General features: G+C 37.7%; 1 protein-coding gene across 2 annotated transcripts in view; it reads left to right on the plus strand.

Moving 5' to 3' along the window:
* CCDC50 (coiled-coil domain containing 50) overlaps window positions 1-25,381 on the plus strand; it is a 65,166-nt gene that overhangs the window by 24,317 nt on the left and 15,468 nt on the right. Inside the window, exons 2-7 of one of the 2 annotated variants that reach the window (XM_060099292.1) lie at window positions 1,571-1,633; window positions 2,487-2,613; window positions 5,272-5,362; window positions 13,203-13,320; window positions 17,766-18,293; window positions 25,155-25,270. In XM_060099292.1, coding sequence (XP_059955275.1) covers window positions 1,571-1,633; window positions 2,487-2,613; window positions 5,272-5,362; window positions 13,203-13,320; window positions 17,766-18,293; window positions 25,155-25,270 — 1,043 coding nt within the window. The remainder of the gene's footprint in view (window positions 1-1,570; window positions 1,634-2,486; window positions 2,614-5,271; window positions 5,363-13,202; window positions 13,321-17,765; window positions 18,294-25,154; window positions 25,271-25,381) is intronic. The other variant, XM_060099291.1, reaches the window with a different exon arrangement.

The following is a 25,381-nucleotide window of genomic DNA, read 5'->3' on the forward strand; positions in this document are numbered from 1 at the left end:
AGTCTGTTCCAACTGTGGTTTTACCAGAGTCCAGGAAAGCTGGTTGTCATGAGTAGAAAGAGCTCTTGCTTGCTGAGAAACTGACTCCCAGCTCTGCCACCGGCAAACTATGTATACAGCCTTCATAAGCCCTTTCTTCCTTCTGGCCCTTTTTTCCTCACCTGTTAAATAAGAGGTTTAACTAGCTCTTCTTGAAAGCACTTTCATTCTGTGAAATATTGGGGGACTTTGACCTGGGCCTCAAACTCAAGTTGTTAGAATTTGCTGAGAATATATTGGATATAAAAGAACAGGACTTTCTATTGAAATTGCTGGTTTTGTAGTTGCATTTGAGCCAGGGCTAAGTAGGTCATATTCGTTTTAATATGATTTGGGGGCAGAAATGATTTTTCCATCATAAAACCTTTTCAGAGTAATCTTGACATCTCCAAGCTCTGCCTGCTTTTTTGTTGCATTATCTCTCAGCAAGGGACAGGGCTGTGTGAATGTGTATGTGAACATACATAAGTGCTAAGAATGGCAAAGGAATGTTTTTTCATTCTGTTCTAATTAAATGTCTTCACAGACAAAGTTAGAGCTGCAGAAAGAAATCTGTAAACTCTGGTAAGCCCTAGAGGACAGTTTCATGAGTCCTACACATTGCAATAGTCTGAGGCTTTGGGAACTTTCCTCTTTAATGTGAGGTACATGTTTGGAATAGAGTAAGGATATATCACCTAAACTACACGTCCTTAAAACAAACAAAACAGCATTTTTCATGATAAGAGTCCTTCATATGTATGTTTTAAGAAGCAGAAGTTTAAATTACAGTTTGGGGTGGAATGGACCTTTAAGACCATCTCTTCTTATTTGCGTCTAAGAAAGTAGTCCAGGAAACGCTCTTGCCTGGCTATCCAGATGGAGGCAAAGTTAGGGGCAGATGCCTGGTACCCTCCAAGGTTCCCAGTTTCTTTTGGTTTGCAGGCTCTCTTTAGGCAGCTCTATATTTAGAGAGACCTAGAGAACCAGTTCTAACTCGTGTCTGAGGGTGTGGACCCACTGAAGAATGTGACTACACTTAAAAATAGAGATCTGCTCCTGCCTAAGGGACTAATAAAGGTGTGTTTTTCCTTAAGAGCACCAGGATACACATAAGGCTCTGGGAAAGGACCCTCTGAATCCCAGATGGCTTAACTCCTCTGACCATGCAAAAACTCAGATTTTTCTCAGCTGCAATATGTGAAACATTCTTGTCTCTTATTATTACAGCAGTCCTTGCCCTCTCTTTATAGAAGTGGATTAGAATTTCTGGGCCTCTGGGTTCTGATTCTGTGATTAATTTCCTTAGGCCAGGGACCTAACCATTATTTTGTGATACCTTGTTCTTGGCCCTGAGCAGGTACTATGTGGATTTTTGTGAATGAAGACTTTATACTAACTAGTCACTGTTTTGCGCATTGCGAGTTATAAAGTTGATCATCCTAAAATATTAGGTTGGAGTCTTTGAAGTCCTGAGCAAGATCTTTTTCTTTTTATGTTAAAGTACTACTAATGAGCCTTCCTGTCTGCCCTTCTCCCTCATCCTCTGCAGTGTGCCGAGATTTTGCTGTCCTGGAGGACCACACCCTGGCCCACAGCCTGCAGGAACAAGAGAGTGAGTAATAGCCCTCTGCGTGCTCCTTCAATTTTCTTTTTTAGTGGTAGCTTGCGGCAGATTTCTCAGGATGAGGCAGGGAGAAAACAGAGTCATCGGGCTATATCACCCATCCATCCTGAGGGATCTGTCTAGGCAAATGACACCTCAGTGAAGAATGAAGTTCTGGGTGTTTTGAAGTCAGATAGCTGCTAGGGATGAGAAGACTGTTGGGTGTATCGGAGGAAAAGAGGGACTTGAACCATTTCCTTTGCCTTAGTGCTGTAGGAGGGAGATAGTGGTTATACATGCATGGGGGGTGTGTAGAAGGCTGGCAGAGGGATGGGTTCCTTCCCCTAGAATAGGAGGCCTGAACATCTTTTCCCAGGTGAGGGCAGTGTCTAGATTGTAGATTTTTCTGAATTTTTAAGTATGTACTCATGAATAGTAAATCTAAGTCATATGTGTTATACAAAAGTGCATAAGTATGAATTTGTAATTTGTGAATCATTAATTCGTGTGTCAATATAAAAATTCAGTATTGAAATAGTGTTTTATAAATAAGGGGGCAACTTGTAGAGCAGAAAGAGCACTGGCCCTGGTTTTAGATTATTTGAGTAGAAGTCCTGGCACTGCCACTATTTTATCTTGTGCCCAATACAAATTACTTAACCTTTCTGATTCTCTTTTTCTGCAATGCAAAGATGAAAATAATAACTCCTGTGTTGCGTATTATATAGCATTATTTAGAGCATAAGATGAAATGATGGATGTGAAGCCCTTTTTAATGGAAAGGCTCTTCTTAAGTTTATTCTCAGGTTTATCATTAATAAGCCAAAGCATTATAATTCCTCTCTCCAATTTTACTATCCAGTTGAGCATCATTTGGCATCGAATGTTCAGCGGAACCGTTTGGTCCAGCATGATCTCCAGGTGGCTAAGCAGCTTCAAGAGGAAGATCTGAAAGCTCACGCTCAGCTGCAGAAGCGCTACAAAGACCTGTGAGGACTTGGGGACTGGGATGGCATCATGCCCGGACTGTTTTTCTCTGTGGGGTCAGCAACCAGGGCAGGGAAGAGGACTCTCCATCCGTTCCTTTGATTCCTTTCACTATTAGATTACAGATCCTACAGTGACTATCCCATAGTTTTGTTTGAATTAAAAAAATTGTCTTTGTTGTTGGAATACTTTACTAGGTTTTGGGACATGTGGTTTCTGGTGTGGACTTAACACTCTTCACTGAAGACTTTGAGTCATTTGGTCCACCTCTCTGACTCAGTTTTCCTTACCTGTACAGGGGGCAAATGATCTCTGTCCCCTCTACCTCCTGGGCTTTTGCGGGGAATCCAGCGAAATACTGGATGTCAAAGAACTTTATGAGGTCTGTTGGGTTCCTTTATTGTTTCCTAGCAGTGTTTGCTACTCCTATTTTCCTCAAACCTCTGGTTTTTCTTTTTGTGTGTCTGTGCCGCACAGCTTACAGGCTCTTAGTTCCCTGAGCAGGGATCAAACCTGTGCCCCAGCAGTAGAAGCACCACGTCCTAACCACTGGACCGCAGGGAAGTCCCAAACCCCTTGCTTTTTAAGTAGAGGCGGAATCTTTTGGAAGGCTCTGAATCGTACCCTTAGTTCTCTTCATAACTTCAGTGTCTGACCAAAGTTATTGCTCTGTCTCCTCCTAAATGGAGAGATCATATCTAAGGTCTCTTCCAGCACAATGACTTTTTGTTCTTTTTAATGTTTTAAAGGCTCACAGAGTACATTTCTTCTTTGAGAGAGGCTCCTATACCTAAATCTCTAATGGTGGATTTAACCACAAAATTGTTTTGAGGAGGAAGGGGTAAAGGAGGAAGTGAAGGGACCCTTCTATTTACTTTAGTTGTCATGTTTAAATAAACAGGATAGCCTATTATTTTTGCTGCCTTTGAGGAAGGGTTTTTCTATTTTATTAATTTCAGAGAGGACTTTATTCGTGATTTTATTCAGCTTCCTTATTTTGTACATAAACATTCTTACTGACTCTTGCTAATAACTCTGCCACCGTGAAAGGCACCAGAGAGCACAGATATGAATAAAACATAGTCATTGCCTTTAAGGGACTCAGGGAAAAAAAACTCTGAGTGTTTGCCAAAGCAACACACAAATTTGTGAAGCATTCCATATTTTTAAAACTAGATTAATAAACACTTTTTGGTAAGTTTTAAAAAAAAGTAAGTGAATGAAAAGAGGGTATGGAAATAAAAAATGAGTAGATTTTTGTTTTCAATTCTGTGGTTTGAATGGTTCAGAATCCTTGAATGTTAGACCTGTAATATGAAGTCATTAAGTCCAAAAACTTTTATAGCTGATAAGACGACATAAGAGTGCATGATTCACTGGTTAACAGTGGCAGGACTGGAAATCAGGTCTCCAGGCATCTTGTCCAGTGATTTTTCTACTGATTCTAAAAAAGCTTGCCATTTCTGCTTCTGGCCTGTGCTCTCTGTCTTGTATTCCCTTCCTCCCTTTCTGTCCTGTATGTGTGTTATACACATACATGCATACCCCCATGTACGCACACATCTACTTTCACCTACACCTATTTCCAAACATGTTGAAAGTGACCAGTTCTTTATACAAATGAGAATAGTCTTCATCCCCTCAGTTTTGTTAGAATAGAATATATGGATTTCGATTCCTCCAGAGAAGTTAGGATATTGCCCCTAACACCCAACACTTCAGTTACAAAAGACTGCCATTAAACATGGAATATACAACCAAGACTAGATTAACTGAGTACTTTAAGTTCAACTGGCAGGGGGAGAATAAGAGGACATATTTGTGTAGCAAACGAACTGCATATATAAACCACAATTGTAATTTTGTTCCAGCATCTTTTTAGATAGTGAACTCTAAACATGCCTGTATCTCTCTCTTAGTTAGCAGTTAAAGGTTGTAAAGGCTGTGTAAAGGCTGGCTCCCCAGAACTATCACACTCTAGAGTTATAAGCTGCCCAGTGACTTTTCTTGAAATCTGCAAACAGAAGACTTGTATACCTGTAGCCATCTCTGAGAGATCCAAATCCCATTTTCTGTTGGAACCACTGTTTCACAGGTGCTGTTTTAAAGGATCTATTTCTCCCACCAAAATGATTTGTCTTGTTTCTCCCACCAAAATGATTTGTCTTGTTTCTCCCACTAAAATGTAGTGTCTGGGTATTGCATTCTGATTCTACCGCTTATTTTCTCTGCAATCTTTTTTTTTTTTTTTTTTCGGTACGCGGGCCTCTCACTGTTGTGGCCTCTCCCATTGCGGAGCACAGGCTCCGGATGCGCAGGCTCAGTGGCCATGGTTCACGGGCCCAGCCGCTCCACGGTATGTGGGATCCTCCTGGACCAGGGCACGAACCCATGTCCCCTGCATCGGCAGGCGGACTCTCAACCACTGCGCCACCAGGGAAGCCCCTTCTCTGCAATCTTAGGGAAATGATTCCACTACTCTGTGCCTCCAGTTTTTTCATCTTTAGGATATGACAATATCAACCTCTTTGCATCATTATTGTGAAGATTAAGTGAGATAAAAATATATACTGACTCATAGTGAGTATTCAGGAAATTGTGTTTAGGAAAAATCATTCCTTATGTTCTTTATTCATGTTGTTTTCACCTTTGTGTTTTAGTGAACAACAAGACTGTGAAATTGCTCAGGAGATTCAGGAGAAGCTGGCTATTGAGGCCGAGAGACGACGCATTCAGGAGAAGAAGGATGAGGTACAACTTAGTTAGTGCCCCTCCACCCCACAGAGGAGGGTTGCTCAGCTCCAGAGCTGTGACTTTCAGTATTCACAGGCTCAGTGTAGGGTTGCTGGATGGGCAGAAGAACTCTCCCCTTTTGGGGTGCATAGTCCAAGTGTCACCCTCTATGAACCATGTTTATTGCCCTTTGACCAGTTGTTTAAGTGGTGAAGTCTTAAAAGATGATAATGGATAATTTGACATACATTGTGAATTCGTTTCCGTAGGGCTGCTGTAACAAATTACCACAAACGTGGCTTAAAACAATAGAACTTTACTCTCTCACAGTTCTGAAGGCTGCAAATCGAAATTAAGATGTTCGCAGGGCCATGCTACCTATTAGGAAAGATCCTTCTTTGCCTCCTCCTAGCTTCTGGTGGCTCTTGGCTGTCTGGCATTCCTTGGCTTGTAGTTGCATCATGTGAGTCTCTACCTTTATTGTCACATGGCCTTCTTCCCTGTATCTTTTTGTCCTTTTGTTTTCTTATAAGGACACCAGTCATTGGACTGAGGACCCACCCTAATCCAGTATGATCTCCTCTTAATTATATCTGCAAAGATCCTATTTCCTAATAAGATCATGTTCTGAAGTTCTTGGTATAAATGAATTTTTAAGGGATGCTTCAGCTCAATACTGGGTGTCTGTCTGTGGGTTATTCCCGCAAATTTAGGGAGACCTTGAGTGTAGCCTGAACAGGAGTCAGGGACTGTTCATTGCTCTCATTCTTTTTTGTTAATGGTTTCACTCTCCTGTGATACGCTGCCTCAAAACAATGATCTGTTTGATTCTGTATATATTTTTAAACTGTGTTGTTTTTAAAGCTGAAAATGGCTAAAATTAGCAGTAGTATATGGTTTGTGAGAAGACTTGAATTTGCACTTAATGATCACTTGATTTTGTGTTATGTTTTCAGCATTTCAAATGGTTCCTTTTCAATTTGCATTGATTCTCTGTCTGCTTTTTATACACCTATTGTGCTGTTCTTGGCCATTGTCTTGATTTATAATAAGGAAAAAATGATTTATTATTTTTAATAGTACCATATGGTATTTTGCATACTCAGAAATACTTTTCAGGGTTAAAGGGGGTGCTATTAATAAGTACGTAAACTGGGACTCTCCTGGGCAAACTGGCACATACAATCACCCTATTAAATAGGTATAATCAGGGTTATCGGTGAACCAGCCTGCATCTTCTGTTCCTCCACTGAGCCATCCTTGTTCCTCTGGAACTCCTTGTTCAATGCCAGGTGAGTGTGAGACGTCTGGTGTGAGTGTATTTAGCTATTTCTTTAAGAAACAAACCATGATTATGTGATGATCAGAGTCGTAAGTAGGAACTAAGGATTCCTTTTCATCCTTCCTGTTAGCAGCACAGGAGCTCTTTCTTACTACAGGATGTGTTGCATCTCTATAGTCAAGACTGCCTTGGAGATGAAACTGGCAACTGAAAGAAGTGATTATGTTTTGTAGACAGAAAAGCTTCTATTTTAAAAATCACAGAGTAATGAAGTTGGCTTCTTATAAATGCTACTGGTGTCCTGTAATTCCCCCCCACTCCCCCCACCCCATTTGGGGAAAAACAGTATTCGGGAAACCAAAATACTTTATTTTACGCATGTGGAATCTAAATAGCAATCACAATAATCTCATTGTTATACTATATAAAGTGTGTAGTGTAGTGAATAACTGCATTTTTCAGATGAAGAAATTAAGTACATTACTGGTCTCAAGCTACAATAAGATGCCAGAGAAATGTCTGTACCGTTCAGTCTCCTGACTGACTGCCTCTGACCTGGATATACTGTGACACAACATAGAACACAGAGACTTTGGAGTTAGACTATCCTGGGTTTGAATCTTATCCATTTAACTTTTAGCTGAGACTTTCAGCATCTCACTTAACTGTGGAGAACCTCGGGTTCCAAGTTGAAGAAGTCCATGGTAACTCCACACTTACCCCAAAGGGCTGTTGTGAAGTTTAAATAAAATTAAGTATATACACAGGGAGATCAGCTCGGTGCTTTGTGACCACCTAGAAGGGTGGAATAGGGAGGGTGGGAGGCAGGGAGATGCCAGAGGGAAGAGATATGGGGATATATGTATATGTATAGCTGATTCACTTTGTTATAAAGCAGAAACTAACACACCATTGTAAAGCAATTATACTCCAAAAAAGATGTAAAAAAAATAAATAAAATAATTAAGTATATAAAGTCTCTGCCACATATTAAATTAATAGTTGCTCTTTCCTTTTTGCATTCTTGCCGGGTGTTTTCCCCACCATTCTGCCCCTTACAGCAACTCTGATTTCTCTTATAGGGAGATAAGCGTGAAATTAGAAAGGGGAAACAATACACAGGCTTAGGTGTGTTCTAGTGCAGTCTGATCTGAGGGATCTTCAGGAGTTTGTGCTTTGTTGCCCTCCTACTGCACTGCCTTCCGCAACTGTTTGACCTACTGAAATGTTCCCCCTTCCCCAGTGCAGTGGAATGAGAGATGAGGAATCCAGTTGTGGACGTTTAGTGAGACTAGCCTTTAAAAAACTGCTTTCAGACTTTTTTGACTTTTCACTGATGCCTTAGATTAGATGGCTGTCCCGCCAAGATGTTCTTCTGTTGTAGAAAAATGTGACTTCCAGCTGACTAGTATGTTGTAATATTAAATAAACAAAATCTGCATTAGTAAAGTTTGATGTCGAAGGATGTATGATAATGCTTATTTATTTTAGTGCAGGGTGCCTAATAGGGGAGACTAAGACAATTGTGCTAATTTTTCTGGCCAACTTTGCATTGCCTGTTACTCATCAGCTGTCTGAATTCTCCCCCTCCTCACCGCCCCCATGCTCTTCTGCTTCCTTGTAGAGTCTGCTTAGCTAATGAGTTCTTACTGACCGGCAGGGCTGTGGAAAATTCCTCTCTGGATTTTCACCCAAATCTCTTTTAGAGATTTTTGGGGTCAACTCCCTTGGATAGTTCATAGTCCCCCAAAACAGATATAGAATCCAAGGCCCCTTTCCTCTTGGGACAGATTTTTTTCTGAGCAATATTGTTCCTGAGTAGAGTTATATGACTTTGTGTGGGTGAATTAGCATGTCTAGCTTTGTTATGGTATCATTTTATTGTGTTTTTTAACAGAGCACAGATGTAAGGAAGGTAGCATTTCCACTGGGGAGACAGCTGTAGAAAAGTTTAAAAAAGATCTTTCATATTCTTACCAGCATTGTGGCCTCTCCCTCCCTCTTTTCTATCTTTCCCTCTCCCTTCTTTCCTTCCTCTCAGTGCCCTGTTGAAGGGGCTTGTAGCCTTTGGTAATACTGGACTGTATGAGTTTGTGATTAATATGGCGGGATTAATTTTATTGGGATCTTTCTCTTTGGTCACAGCTTTAGCATTTGTCAGTGTTGTTTAATGAAGCCAAGAAATGTGTGTTTAGTTGATTTAACTCAGTTATTCTTAAATAAAACTCTTAACTAATTGTGTGTGAATGTATACATATGTGTGTCTTTGAACCTAGGTCCAAATATATGTGAATGTGAAACTAGCGAAAAAAAAATGTTTTTTTAGAAATAGGTTTATACATATATAGCCAGACGGGGAGTGAGTGGGTTTTTTCTGGTTGAGAAAATTCTTCTCTCTCTCTCTCTCTCTCTCTCTCTCTCTCTCTCTCTCTCTCTCTCTCTCGTGGTACGCGGACCTCTCACTGTTGTGGCCTCTCCCATTGCAGAGCACAGGCTCTGGACGCGCAGGCTCAGCAGCCATGGCTCACGGGCCCAGCCGCTCCGTGGCATGTGTGATCTTCCCAGACCGGGGCACGAACCCTCGTCCCCTGCATCGGCAGGCAGGCTCTCAACCACTGTGCCACCAGGGAAGCCCCTCTTCTCTCTTTTTATCCTAGTTATACTGATTTTTTTTAGCAATGGAATTGGTGTTACCCTCTTTTTCTGGTCTTACAGAGTAACCCTTTTGGGATTATTCCTGCTTTGAGTTCCCTACTGAGTTAGATGTTAATATATTAATTGCTAGTTAATAAAAGAAATTTAGCAATCTAACAGAATGGCTTCCTTTTTTTTTGTTCTTCTGACAGTCATTTGACAATCACATTTTCAGATCTCCTTTAGATTGTCTTTATACCCAAGATTTTCTCATTTTGAATCCCAGTACTGTTGTATGATAGAGGTGAAAACTTTAAGGGGGAAGTAACCCTGATATAAAATCATATAAACCATAAAAATACCCTAAGGGATCCAGCACCACAGTTCAGTAATTTGTCTTCTACTTGAGAAAGATGCGTGGGGTTCCTCTGGGTTCCACTGCACCTTGATTGTGTGAATGTTTCTCTTAGAGCACTCATCTTTGCGTGTCTTACATTACGTTAATCACTTTTCTTCTAGCACTTAGTAGATAAGAACATTAATGATATTGACCACATATCTTGTTTCCCTATAGGAGGTCTCTAGCAGAATGTTTGACCCATTGAAGGGAATCAGTAAATCTATGTTTTTCTTAAAATAACTTTCCTCTAGCATTCCAGGGATCCTTACCTGTGCCCTTACTTATGCTCACAGCTTCCAGTTTTCCAGAGTTGAGTGTTGTTTCAATAAATGTATTTACTAGAAAATCTTGTATGCAACAGAGTTATTTCTACATATTAACCCAAAGTAAGTCTACCTGATTAATTAAAAAATAATTGAATGTGACTTCAAAAAGGCTTATGAGTTCTTTTAGATTTTTTTCCCCAAGTTATGTTTTATTGAACACTAGTTTCATAAGGTTTATATTTTTTTATGTAACAATAAGCCATCTGTCACAAAATAAATTTGGAAATTCCTGGGTTACAGGAAGATAACAGGTTACTTGTCTTTTATCAAAGTGTCAAAATGAGCTAATGTGTTTAAAGAGTTAGATATAATACATGTTTTCTATTGAATGCTTTCTGGTTTTTTTGGAGAAACTTTTGATACCAGTGTTCTCAGAAACAGAGCTTAGGAAATGCTGTTCTAGACTAACCTTTAACAGGAAGGAAGCTGAAGACTAAGATGGTTGTTTATGTCAAGGGTGACTAAGCTGCATCCAAGCATTGTGACTAATAATTGCCATGTTTAGCTTGTTTCAGGGGGAATTTTTTATATTGAAATCACCTAACTAAACCCATTGTGCAGTAATGTTGGAAAGCAGGGAAGAAAACTGACTTGGGGTAAATCACTGTTTATAATATAGCAGCAATTTTCCTTTTCCTCCTCAAGTGTAGCTAGCTGTTCTTGTTCTTCTCAGACAGAAGAAGCTTACTCAGAAGAGAGCTGAGATGTTAAAAGAGCAAAAGGTTTGGGTGCTAAGGTGCATGACACATTATGATTATTATTATTCTACTTGGTTAAAAGCCCTCCTTTTGACTAGCTAATGCATTGTACAAAAGAGGCATCACCTTTGTTTCTCTTTGGTTCAACTTTGGCTCTTCACATTGAGAAGGCTTATTATTATGTATTAATTAGGACTAAATTCAATAGCAGCAAAGAAATTATAAAGTCCCTGGCATACAGTTTAATAATTTCTACTGGCAGTTGGACCTGGTAATTTTCCTTTATATTTTTATTCAAGGGAAACTTTTTGTTTTCAGTAAAACAAACCACTTAGGAAAATGAATGTTGGGTGCTTAGTAAACATGACAACTCAGAGAAGTGTTTATATTTTCTTCCTACTTTTGCAGTAAAATAAATAGGGATTGGGGAAATTCTGTAACAGGTATTACTTTGGGGAGAATAAATTATCTTGTCACACCTCTCTCTTTTCCTAACTGACTGGTATATTGCTTTGCAAGACATCAAATAGAATGAACCTGGCACAGGGGATGGCACCTGGTAATACTCCCAGATTTATTAAAATGGTGCATTAGGGTGGCAAGACATTTGACTTTAAGTTTGAGTAGTTCAGACTCTTTATTTTACAGATAAAGAATTCAGGCCCAAAGAAATCCATTTTAGTAGTTAATGTTTCTCTCCCAATGTCTCTAAAGTGCCTCTGACTTGAACTGGAAGGGAAAAAGAAAATCATCATATTCTTTAAGTTTAGGGGATTTTTTTTCCATCAGCGTATTAGAAATTCAGATTTCTTTGCATGAAAATTATACTTGTGTTTTAAGTGGGATTGTGTTCTTTACCTTGCATTCTGAGCTGCAGTATTTTGTGAGTGCTTTTACATGGATTACTTATCAAATATATATGTATATATTTTACAGACTTAAATAAGAAGTTTCCAGCATAGAAATTAGTTAAAGGATATATGTTAATAGTATATTTATAAGTTTTAATTTAGGCATGTACTTAACATAAAGTCAGATTTGTAAGGCTATTTTGTGAACATTAAAAGCCAAGTATATGGATAACGTTTGCTAATGTACCTAGCCTCAGTATCCAACTTATTGCTACACTGATATAAGAGAAATTGAGTCATTCAGATGAATTTTATTTGCCTTTCAGTCTTAGTATATTCTTCACTTTGACTTATTCAGAAAATTGCAAAAAGAAGAATAGTGATTAATTCTTGCCTCAAAATTTGCACCATTTACATCTGAGCACATCTTATATTCCTCATTGTAAATATAAAGAAGTTATCCCCTCAAACTACCTATGGCTGTTATTGCCATTTGCATCAATGAGTATTGTTGCCATATTTGTAAGATCTTTAAGAATCTGACGATGGCTAGGGATCTTTTTTCCAAAAAAGTGTACATGAATAAAGTGTATGTGCTATTTTATTGGGCCTTTCATAGAAATAACCTTCAAATTCAGAACACTGTCACTTTCTAGCTCAAAACCTTTAGGAACCCCTCATCCCTTACATTACAGACGCCAGACTTCTTAAGAGTGTCTGTAAGGGGTGCCTATGATCCAGCTTCTGCCTGGTTTTTTAGCCTCATCTTTCTCTGTAACACCCCACATCCAGTGTTCTAATTGGACTATTGGTTGTTCCCTAGATTGATGCCCATTAAAATATTTATAACTTTGCTGATGTTGTTCTCTGTTCTTCCCTTACCTGTTGGAATCCAGTTCTTTGTTCAAAACCTAACATTAATGCAAAGCCTTGAATTAATCCGTTTGAGTAGAAATAATATTCCCTCTTTTGTGCTCCCATAGACATTTTACCCTCTTTTTTGAGGCATTTATAATTTAGTTGTATTGCAGTTATTTGTATATACCTTTGTTTTCATGAGGAACGGTAATCGTTTAGGGGATGCAGTCAGAATGTTATTATTCATCACTCAGTAACTGCTAAAAACTTGCCTGGAGTTAGAGCAGGTGGGAGACAGGAGGAAGACTGTTTTCTCTTTTTTATTGATAGTTAAGACAGTGGTCCTCTAATGCAAAGCTAAATCAGAATCAAGTGAAAAATTCTTTTTAAAAAGTTTTCAAATTATATTGTAAATACAGTTTATAAAAGTTATAGATTATGGTACTCTTCCTCATTTAAACTTAGTGAATCATCATCTTGGAAAAAGGGCCCATAAATATGTATTTTAAAAATTCTGTTCTATAACCACCTTTAGGAACATTACATTTGAATGTCTTCAAGTTCAGTTAGATTTAAATTCAATTAAAAAAACCTTTCCCTATCATCTGGATCTTGTGCCCTTCCTATTGAGCAGTCATCTGTGGCATTTGGACAGAATGAGCTTAATATCAGAAAGTCTAGAGAGCCTAGCTGGAGGCAGAGCCACAAAAGCCTGGCAGTGGAATGTTAAACCATTGACCTATAGGGTCACTGTATGGAGTTTGTTCATTCTCTGGTAATAATTATTTCCCTTCTCTTTGTATTTGCAGGACATAGCTCGACTCTTGCAAGAAAAAGAGTTACAGGAAGAGAAAAAGCGAAAAAAACACTTTCCAGAGTCCCCTGGAGCCAATGCTTATGGTGATAGTTACTATTATGAAGATGGAGGTAAGTTTTTGCATCATGACCTACTCTATCCTTAGACTCAGTTGCAAGACACCCCTTTAAATTTGTCTGTAAAGTGACCCTAGGGCCCCTTTAGATTTGTGGTGGAATTTTATCTTATCTAATAAATTCATCTGTTCTTTAGTTGGATGACCAGAGCCATTTTTATGGCTGTTAAAACTTGAATATAGTTTAGCAAAATTTGGCATGCATTCTTTTGCACTGTTGCTACTTGGAATGTTGTATTACATTCTAAGCACATAAACTGGGGTGTGGAAAAGTGGCATATGAGTCTCTGGGCTTGATCTTTCTCAAGGAAATCTGGGCAGTACTGTTTGAAACAGCAAAGTGGCACAAATAATAAAGGAGGTACAGCATTTATCAGTTACTGGATACCAAAGCTTTTTTCCATGCTTCTTATCTTTTAAACCTAGACCAATGGGTTAGCCTGCTGATGACAAAATTGAATTTTAAGATTCTCTGTTCATTTTTTGCTCTTGATGCTTTCTTTGCTATTTGATTACCATATAGAAAAATTTCTGAGATAGAGAGATCCCTTCTCTAGTGCTTGCTTTTGCAATGTGGTGGTGGTGATGATGGTGTGGTGGTGGCACTTGTGGTGGTGGTGATTCTTTATCTTAAAAGTGTGTTGGGAAACGAGTATTGACAAATATCGTTCAGTCCTTTTTAAAGATCTGTCCAAGGAAAGACATTTCCTATAGTTTTTAGTTTCAGTATTTATTGTAGTTCAGCTTGGAGACTATACTTAGGATACCAGCTAAATAAAATCTGAAAGCAGCTTCTAGAGAGTAAAGATTTTAAGGTCAGTAATCCCCAAGTCCCTTGAAAATTAATTGTCAATTGCTTTTCTATAATTTCATTGTAAAAGGTAAGTAAGCATTTGTCTTTGATGAGTAGAATGAAAGATACATATATGTAAGTGATAGGATTATTACAGTTTGAGTCTTGCAGTCACATTGTTCTAAATCTATCCTAATCAGTAGAGCTCAACTCTATAACACAGTCAGTAAGCAGGTTGATTCTCTACTTATTGCTTGGTGTGTTGTTCTTCCATATGTAAAATGCTCAGCTCTTTGTTGATAGCCATTTTCCTTATGCTGGTTTTTCTAATCAAATGCGATACATCATTTAAAAAGAAAAAATTATTGCCATATTTTTCTCTACTAGAGGTCAGAAGGTAAAGAGTTACTCGTCAGCTTTAATTAAAATCTTAGAAATGTGGTCTGGCGTAAAACATTAGGGTAGTAAGTAAATTAAGTACACTAAAGTACTAATTTCAGCATTTCTCTATTAAAACCTTATACTAACTTGAATTGGGACTCAAGCCTGGTGGTTTTGACCAGAGTGCTGACATACTGTTTCATCTCTCTAGACTATGTTAAGAATTCAGTGGATTTTCAGAGACACCTAAAATTTTTACAAATCTCTATGTAATTGCTTTTGTAAAGTTATGGAGAATGGCATATATGCTACTTTTTTGGAGTTGGGGGGATTGGTAAGAGAAAACGATGACCTTCTGAGCATGTGCCTGTAAAGTACTGTTGGAATTTCTCTTAAGTTGTGTTGTTGTTGGAAGACGATATATCGCTGAACACGTGATCTTCATTTATATGCCTTTGAGTTAGACTAAGTTGAGTTCCACAGAAACCATATTGCAGTCCAGCTCATATTTACAAAGCAGACTTATGTTCTTTTCAGTGGTCCTTTCCCAACACATAAGGGATATTCTTTAATTGTACTTCTTTGCGTGCAATATGATTTTTGTCTGTCTTATAATAATCACAGCAAATCATTACAGAAGTGGTTGTTTTAGCTTTCATTTTACTTAAACTTTAATAAATTAATCTTTTAAGAATAATCATTTATAGATTTTCTACAAATCTGAAATTATCCAAAATATCTGTCAGATTTATATCGATTGAAATGGTATAACTTATTCATTTATGAATCCATGTTTTTTTTTCAAAGCTACTTACCTGTATTGAAAGCATATTAGAGACTTTAAGTCATGGTCTTTGGAGTCATTAGACCTTGATTCACGTTTCATCCATTCCTTAGAAAAATTGTAATGTTAAGGAAGTTATCTATTGTAATCACTCTAAGCCTTTTTCTCATCTCTAAAATGGAGATTCTAAAAATAAATCCTTCGCATAGATGTTGAGAAGAGTAAACGATGTAATTTTTCTGAAGACTTATAAACTCTAAAGTACTATTATTTATACATATATTAATGTAATATGTGTACTACATAGTATTTTGTCTATTTAAACAAAAATCATTTTATTTTGAAAGACAAACATGGAAGCACACAAATCAAATGTTTGCATATATATATGCAAGCATATATATATGCATATATATATGCAAACATGTGTGGGTGTATATATATATGTATACGTATATACATATATATGTATGTATATATTGGCTATAAGGAAGTTAATTATATTTGCCAAATAACTTGGTCTCAAGAAACATAAAAGTCTCAATCCTTAACTGAACTGGGTTTTAAAGGATTCAAACAGATTCCTCCATCCCTGTCTTTTTTTTTTTTTTTTTTCTTTCCCAGGTTTAAAGATATCACAGGGGATCACAATAAATATTTTTTCCTGTCGACTCTGTGAAAACATAGTGACAGCTCTGTTCTAATTCTTGCAACACACTTCCCTAAAGTAAAACTACTAATATTTGTTAACTTGTTAGAAAGAAGTAAAAATAAAAAACAAAACAGTCATAACTTGACAAATCCATGTTGAAAACAAAACCTTTCTTGTCTCTTTTTGGGCTTAAAGGCAGGCTTCACTGCTGCAGTTTTCTGTGGGAACATAGATATTAACACTAAACCATCATCTCCTAGTTGTGGTCATCATTTATGTAGCTGGTCACTATTATGTTAATTCACAGCAGTAGTGAATTGATTCTTTCTCAGCTGTCAAGATACTCCTAAAATAACAGTCTGGTTAAAAGAGTAGATACTTTATTTTATTACAGAGAGTAATTGTCCTGTTTCACTTCTGCTTATGTAAAAAATAAGTTTTCCCATAAATTATGAAGATAAATACCTCTACAGACATTTTAGAAGACAGATTTTAATTTAAATGTCATCTCTGAGGCAAATGTTCTTTTCTTCTGGAAAGCTCAAGAGGAAACAATTTGGAGTTTTTAGTGGAAGTTTATGGCATAAGAGATACATTTAACACATCTCCCCACCTCTGTTCCTTCATTAGATAACAATAACACACTTTAACAAAAACAAAAAACCCAAAACAAGCAAACAAAACCCATAATAACTAAGGAAATTTATGGTCATCTATTTTTTCTACATCCCACCCAATTACGGTAGCTGTTTCAAAAGCAGTTCAGCGAGTGACTAATTCCAATAGGGAATCTTGGCTATCTTAGCAATTTTCCACGGAATTAGGATTTCTTTTTGTTACTTCCTAATTAAAGTAAAAGTCTTAGAAAATGTTAAAATAAATATGCTCTTGCAATGTGCATTGTTAATTTACTTCCTTTGTTTTCACAGTTTGCTTGTTCTTAAATGAGACCTGACAGAAAAGCACCCGTGTGCTGTTTCTGCAGTTTGTGTTAAACTTAGGGACTTGTATATTTAGCACACATTGTATTTTTATACCTAGAAAACAATATCATAAAGTTTTTTGAAATGTATTTAGGAAGTGACTCCTTTTTATGTATTCTGTTATGGCATCTCTTTTTAATTTTTTTCCTCTGAAGAATTTCAAGTAAGATTAGGAACAGAGTTATCCAAAGATAATATGGTCATTTACTCACTTAAAATTCTCCTTTACTCCCTCTTCTTCCACACTGAACTGTAACATGGCTGGGATTGTTGGCTTTGGCCACCTATGGGGAAAGGACAGAGGAATACGAAAATCTGTGGCTCATCACTCTAGTGGACTAAGTAGAAATTAGCAATATTCTGACATAGATTTATTGTTATTTCCAGTAAGAATATTTGAAAGTCTCTGACTGGAATCGCAAAGCTTAGTTCTTTTTCTGTTTTATAAGACTCCCTCAACTCTCACTTTTCCCCCATATACTAGTTCCAAATTGGTTTTATAAATAGAATTAAACATTTAATGACTAGAATTTTTGTTATTGGCAAATATTAAAGTATGTGTTAACTCTTCGCTAATCATGATCAAGCTCTTCTTTCAGATTTACTTTTTTTCACTTACTTTCATTTTAGTTTTTTACCTTTCTGGCTATGTACCCAGAATCCTTCATGTATGCATGGACCATTCCAGCAAATGCCCATCCCTTCGTTTCAGTTTGTTAAATTGAAAAAGTAATCTTCTTCATTTTAAAATATGTTGAACTTGGTCCCTGTCTCTGTCCTGTAGTGAGTTCATACTCATTAAGTTAACTTGCATTTCTATTTTTCACATTCCTCCACCTCCGCTCAGACCAGCCACGGTCACGGAGGGCAAGGGAGTTGGGTTCTGGAGTCTCAAAGCCTTATAGACTCCAAAGTGAGGAAAAGACTGTGAAGCAGAGAAAGGAGAAATCGAAACATCCACAGGAGCACTTGGAAGAATTGGAAGAGCATTGTTCATCAGAGAAACCTCTTTCATCCTCTAGCTTGGGTAAAATGAGGGACGATCCCCAAATTAACACTGAGCAGCCTGAAAGGAAACGATCTGGTCATGAGAGGCTCCGAAGACCTCCTCTCCCCAAGATCAGTGGTGAGGTGTTTCTGAGCACTGAATCGGAAGACTGGGAGGCTAACCATAGCCATCGAACTCGAAATTGGGAAAAACAGTCCAGACACCAAGACCAACTTTCTCCCAAGGCCTCACAGGAAGCGGGGCTTCACTGCAAGGAAGCTGTATATAGAAGCGACCATGGGCAAGGTGAGCAGAGAGACAGGAGGCACAGGCCCAGGGCTCCTCCCTTCTCAGAGAGTGAGGCGCGGCACCAACGCCATGATGCAGGTAATAAAGGGCAGCCTCGTTGGAAGTTCTGGTATCATGTATATACATACAAACAAATGTATTTAATAAGCATCATAGACAACCTGTCCTTTCTCTCTGGTTTGTGCTCCTGGCTTGGAAATAAATCCTGGAGCCAAATATTACAAAAAGGTATTCACTTAATCTCAAATCTCTGCCTTCTAAGAGAATACACTCATTCTTTACAACATTCTTCCAGCTCCAGATTGCAGTGGAGGTACCCATCCCAGATACCCATCCCAAATATGGGTACCCATCCCAAATTTTTAATTTTCCAAGACCATATATCAGAGATTCTGATACCAAAGCAATGCTCTTGAGTTTCTGGTTTTGATTCAGTGAACCCAGAAGGTTTAGTAACACCACCTTCATAGTATTTGCCTAAATAGAAGACCTGCGGGGCTGGAAGTACTGGATTTTCTTGACCTCATCTTTCCCAGCTGTAAAGTGAGAGATGGGATAGGCAATCTCTTAAGATAGCATTTTTCAAGTAGTGAGTCCCAAGTTTGTTTTCATCAGAATCAGCTGGGCTATTTCCTAAAAGTTCAGATTTCTGGGTCTTACATATGTTATCATCTCTGGAGTGCAACATGGCAATTCGGGTTTGTTTTAGACCAGGAGGTGATTCTTATGTACTTAAAGTTTGAAAACTATTGCCTTGAGTTCCTTCCTGTGCTTTAACCATCTTCAACTCTCACTCTACAGTTGGTGTTCTGAAGTGCCAATATGAGGTAAGTTCTTGGTACTTATGTAAGAACGAGGTGAACATTAGTCTTAAGCTTCAAATTTCTGGCATCCATGATGCCTAACTCTGAAGTCCGTCACTGACATAGTAATGGTTCTCTCTATTCTTGTCTGGAAACTGCTGCTGTGATGTTTTCTGTGTGGCTGTACCACTGCAAGTCATAGTACTGCACTGTCTGGTGTTTTAATTAGACCATACTCATCTCCCTAGTTCTGTTTTGCTCTTATGGAAGTTTTACAGAGATGAGAGGATTATCGGGAAAAAAGTACCAAGGAGATGACTGTTCTTACTTACTTCCATTACTGTTGCCTAGCCAACCTCTACTTCTGGTCTGGAAAGTGGTTTCTAGATTGCAGGTTCAGGTTGATCCTTTTGGTTCCTCCTTTCATGTTATCTCTTCCTATCATGTTAGTCCTTTAAGTTTTTAAAGGACTTGGTGATAAAAAAAAATGAAAATTCAGTTCAGCAAGCCAAATGAGTGTCTGCCACAAATATTCTTGCCTCAGGCTTTATGTTTGGGGATAGATGCTTGGATCTGAGCCTCAGAAGTTTCATGAGTCAAGCCAAAAAGATGGATATGTAGGCAAACAATTGCAAATTTGATATACTTTTAACAAAGAGCTGTGGGGCAGTAGAGGAGGAAGTGATAAAATCTACCTGGAGTAGGCTTTATGAATAAGTTACACTGGATCCAGTTTTAGAAAGATATGTTGGAGTCCAAAAGATACTGGGGAGGAATGGTGATTACATCGACCTCTACATTTCTGATTCTGTGACTCCAACCTTCTAAGTGTGCTCTGAGGGCTGGTTAAATCTTTATGTCTTTCAGTATACTTGAGGGTATCTTAAACAAGCTTAGAAAGGGTGGAACTAATATGAAACAAACACTGACTCACAGGCCCTAGTACTGGAGTTATAGGCAAATGTTTTGTTTCTTTTATTTTAATAGCATAAGTGTTTAAAAACAGTGTGACTAGGCAGCTACTAAAATGGCTACAACATAGCTGCTCGTATCTGTCATTTTATATTCAACTTACTTTGCAAACTTTACCTACGTGGGCCCTGTAGGCATCTGAATTTGCGATGCCCTTCCCCCCCACCTACCCGGAATAGGTCAGAAGATACATTAAAGTATAATTATTAGATACAGGTGTCTATTATTGGTGGCTGTTGTGAAAGCACAGTTCTTAAAGTTGTTAGCATAGGCCAAAGTTTTATTTAACTTAATAATAAAGAAACTAGCAGGACAACAAAGAGCTAGTTCTAAGAGCATTGATCTGCAGGACATGTTGTTTTTTGTTTGTTTGTTTTGTTTTGTTTTGTTTTTTGCGGTATGCGGGCCTCTCACTGTTGTGGCCTCTCCCATTGCGGAGCACAGGCTCCGGATGCTCAGTCAGCAGCCATGGCTCACGGGCCCAGCCGCTCCACGGCGCATGGGATCTTTCTGGACCAGGGCACGAACCTGCGTCCCCTGCATCGGCAGGCGGACTCTCAACCACTGTGCCACCAGGGAAGCCCAGGACATGGTTTTATAATCAGTTGAAAATGGAACACAGAATAAAATTGCTAAATTAAATATAAGATTGGTTAATTTTCTAAAGGGCAGTAAATCCATACCACCTTTGAGGATAAACATCTCTATTGAGCTATCAAATTACAACAGCTTATTAATTTTCTGCTGGTCAACTTCCAACCTCTCACAGCCATTAAACACCATGCTACTATGATATTCCCCAAGTGTCAGAATGGCTTAATACAAAATACTCTTGAATGGTATCAGGGTCCATGTGTCATCAGATTACCTTATTCCATAGTTTGGGATAAGTTTATCTTGAGTACCAGTACTTTTAACAGTTTTATTTTATCAGAATTTCTCGAAAGGTAAGCTTTGTTTGTGTTTATTGAGGGAGGTTCTTGTGTCCTCAGACTGGAGAATGATGAATGGAAAAAGATAAGCAAGAATTTGATTAAGAAGTGAACGTGGAACTCTTGAAAGTATGGTTCACCTGGTTTTTTGAAAGCTAGTTTTCAAATTATGTTTGGGTTTCCAAAAAGAAGGCAGCCATCTTGGTAATTTCTTTGAATTAACTATGTTTAATAACATTTTAGAACATCTCTGTTTTCTGTAATGACAGCCTTACAGTTTACTATCTGAAGTTCCTCATTACATACTTACAAAAGCTCTTTTCACATTTGGTACAGGGTATACTGCATTTAATGGGCAGTGCTGTTGGTCCAGAAATCTAGTATTCCAGGCGGTAGAAATTTTCTACTTATGAGACGTGCAAGTTCCAAACATATATCAAGAGTTCAAATAAACTCTTCTTTTTCCCTCTAAATATTTGACCTAGAGAGATATTACCTCAAAATATAACTGTTTGTTTTTATTGGGGTATAGTTGACATATAATATTATATTACTTTCAAGTGTATATTTGTATATATTGCAAAATGATCACCACAATAAGTCTAGTTAACATCCATCACCATACATAATTACACATTTTTTTTCTTGTGATGAGAACTTTGGGGATCTATTCTCTTAGCAACTTTCAGATATGCAATGCAGTACTTATAGTCTCCATGCTGTACATTGATTGCATCCCCATGACTTATTTATTTTATAACTGGAAGTTTGTATCTTATGACTATCATCACACATTTTGCCCACCCCACCAACCCCCACTCTGGCAACCACAAATATATTCTTTGTATCTCTGAGCTCAGGAATTTTTGTTTTGTTTTAGATTCCACATATAAGTGAAATTGTACAGTATTTGCCTTTCTCTTTCTGACTTATTTCACCTACCATGATGCCCTCAGGGTCCATCCCTGTTATCATAAATGGCAAGATTTAATTATTTTTTATGGCTGAATAATATTCCTCTGTGTGTGTGTGTGTGTGTGTGTGTGTGTGTATCTAACATTTTCTTTATCCATTAATCCATCAATGGACACTTAGGTTGTTTCCATGTCTTGGCTATTGTAAATAAAAATAATGCAGTAAGCACAGGGTGCATATATCTTTTTGAGTTTTTGTTTTCATTTCCTTCAGATAAATTCCCAGAAGTGAAATTACTGGATTGTATGGTAGTTCTAACTTTTTAAAAATTTTTGAGGGACTTTTGTACTGTTTTTCATAGTGGCTGTACCAATTTACATTCCCACCAACAGTGCACAGGGGTTTCCTTTTCTTCACATCCTTGCCAACATTTTTTATTTCTTGTCTTTTGGATAATAGTTATTCTAACTAGTGTGAGGTGTGTTACCTCACTGTGGTTTTGATTTGCATTTCCCTGATGATTAGTGATGTTCAGCACCTTTTTGTATGTGTTGGCCATCTGTATGTCTTTTTTGGAAAAATGTCTATTCAGATCCTCTGCACATTTTTTTAATCAGATTGTGTTTTTGCTGTTGAGTTGTATGAGTTCTTTATATATTTTGCATGTTAACTCCTTATCAGATATGTAATTAGTGAATATTTTCTCCCATTCTGTAGGTTGCCTTTTTATTTTGTTGATGGTTTCTTTGCTGTGAAGAAGTTTTTTAGTTTGTTGTAGTCCCACTTGCTTATTTTTGTTTTTGTTGAGTTTGCTTTTGGTGTCAAATCCAAAAAATCATCTCCAAAACCAGTGTCAAGAAGCTTACTGCCTATATTTTCTTCCAGGAGTTTTGTTGTTTTGGGTCTTATATTCAAGTCTTCAAACCATTTTGAATTAATTTTTGTGTATGATATAGGTTGATGGTCAAATTTCACTCTTTTGCATGTGGCTGTCCAGTTTTCCCAGCACTATTTACTGAAGAGACTGTCCTTTCTCCATTGTGTATTCTTGTCTTCTTTGCCATAAATTAATTGAACATATATGCATGGGCTTATTTTTGGGCTCTCTGTTTTGTTCCACTGATCTATATGTCATTCTCTCTCTCTCTCTCTCTCTTTTTTTTTTTCTTTCTTGGCCATGCCGCGTGGCTTGAGGGATCTTAGTTCCCTGACCAGGGATTGAACCCGAGCCCTTGGCAGTGAAAGTGCGGAGTCCTAACCAGTGGACCGCCAGGGAATTCTCATGTGTAATTCTCTTTTTAACTGCCAAGGGGTCACAGTCTTAACTAATACCTTTCAAACCAAATAAGACTCTTTGTTTGACTATTTCATTTGAATGCCTTCCAAGAATCTTTGATTGGTATTAAAACAAAATATTTTCTCAGTTAATTTTGTGGTGTAGAGTAGGAGGCGTAGTAGTGGAGAAAGTTTAGTTCTCGAAATCTGAGCACATTTCCATTGTACTTCTTTCCCCAGATGGCAAAATTGAAAGAGCAGGGCATATGTGTGATCTCCCCTGTCGTCCTCAGCTAGGCTTTGGGTTGCTCATGGAAGTGCCATTTCTGTAGAAGGGCATATGGTATAGCAGCCTGTCTTGTCCACTGACTTTTCCCAATGCCAACTTCCCTATCTAATTTTACTTATTTTTCCCTGAAATCTTCCCCTCTAGTTATGACTAAGCTAATCATAACTCAAGGAGTTTTATCTACTCTTGGGAGTGAGTATACCACTGTTTCCTGACTGTCCCAGACCACTCAGAAATCTGTGTTAAAACCAGTCCAGCTTAACATAAGATTCAGTAGCTCTAGAGATAATGTGAAGTTGAAGTAGATTCTGTATTCTGGGTAATCATGTGCTAATAGACCTGAAGGTAAGAAAGCCAGGTTTAATAGTCTTTATTTGGGGAAAGGCAGATGAGTCTGTGGCTTTTGGATTTACCACAAAGCTAGGTTAAAGTTCAAAAAGAGGCTTCATCAGATAATTTAAACTCTTCATTTGCTCAGAATTTAGTTGTATTTTTTTCTTTCCTTTTTCCTCTTTTGTTTAAAGTGAATAATGTGCTGAGGCATTTTGATAAAAATAATTTTCATGTACAGTTAATGTGATGAACATAATACACCAAACTAGTAGTTCTAATGGTAATTGCAATTAAGAATCAACTGGTAAGTTTTAAAATAAACTAACAAAGGCCAGATCTCACCCAGGCTACTTATATTAGAATCTCAGGGGTTTGGATCAAAAATTTTCATGTGTATATAAAGTACTCCAAGTGATTCTAATATATAGACATGATTGAGAACCTCTAATGTAAAGAAATAGGCAACTAGGAGTAAATTTTCTTTCTCCCTTTAGTAATCCATTTACTGAAAGTCACTATTCCAGATGGTTAATTTTATTCACTGCATTAAAATTTTTTATTATTTTTGAATGTAATACAGTCACATTTTTGAATAATTGTAATTTATAAAGGATACAAAGAAGGAAATACCCACAATTTTAGAATAACCATTAGCATTTACCACTTAATTGAAAGTTATAAAAGGAATATATGCTGCTTATAAAATTTCAAAGTAAAAAGCCAAAATTCCCTACCGGTCCCTGTGTTCCTTTCTCCTCAGAACAATAGAACTCTAAGGTCATTGTGCTCTCTGGCATTTCACTTATGTTACATCTTCCCTATAATTTATCAACATTAAGCTGATAAGAGCTATAGGAAAGCTCTAAAGCAAGTGGGTTTGGAGGCCATAAGAGCAGAAGCCACTTGGCAGGGCCACTGATTGGTTAATAAGGACTGCCACATAACTCCCAGGTGACGCTGTTTCTGTTGCCTCTGAAGTAAGGTGTGCAGGGCCAAGGTAAAAAGATGGAAAGCCTCTCATCTCCTCCAGCCTTGACAGTTTAGTCTCTTTAAAACTCCAAATAGCTTGCTTTTCTCTAAATTCTTTTTATTTCAGGGACTTAATCTTTTTTCACTTCCTGTTTTGCAAAAGCCTCACTTATAGTTCCTTGTATGATTTTCTACTGCTGGAGAAACTATGTGAGAGGGCAGTTTTTACCAAGCAGGTTTGGGTGGGTAACTTTGTTTTACATGTGTGGACTACCTGTATCACCTCTTGCATGCCTAGGGGAAACAATTATTTCCAGCACACCCTACATTGAATTTTAGAGTGGAGGCAGTACTGTCACTATTAGATACTGAAGAAAAATTTCTTTATGATAAATTTTGCAACTTTTCAGAAAACACACTCAGTAGCCTTACTGCACTGAGTTTTTTCTAGGAATGAAGCCCAGAGTGATGAAGGAAGCGGTCTCTACTCCATCACGAGTGACCAACAGGAATCAGGAATGGTATGATGCTGAAATTGCCAGAAAACTGCAAGAAGAAGAAATTTTGGTGAGCAAACTTTAATACGGAATTTTAGGTAAATCAGTGGGTTTTTTTGTGAATTGAATCAATCTTGACATTATATAATAGGCATTATAGTCCTCTCTCTGTCAAGAAACT

Source organism: Mesoplodon densirostris, chromosome 5 (assembly GCF_025265405.1).
Source record: "Mesoplodon densirostris isolate mMesDen1 chromosome 5, mMesDen1 primary haplotype, whole genome shotgun sequence".
In the NCBI taxonomy this organism is placed as follows: domain Eukaryota; kingdom Metazoa; phylum Chordata; class Mammalia; order Artiodactyla; family Ziphiidae; genus Mesoplodon; species Mesoplodon densirostris.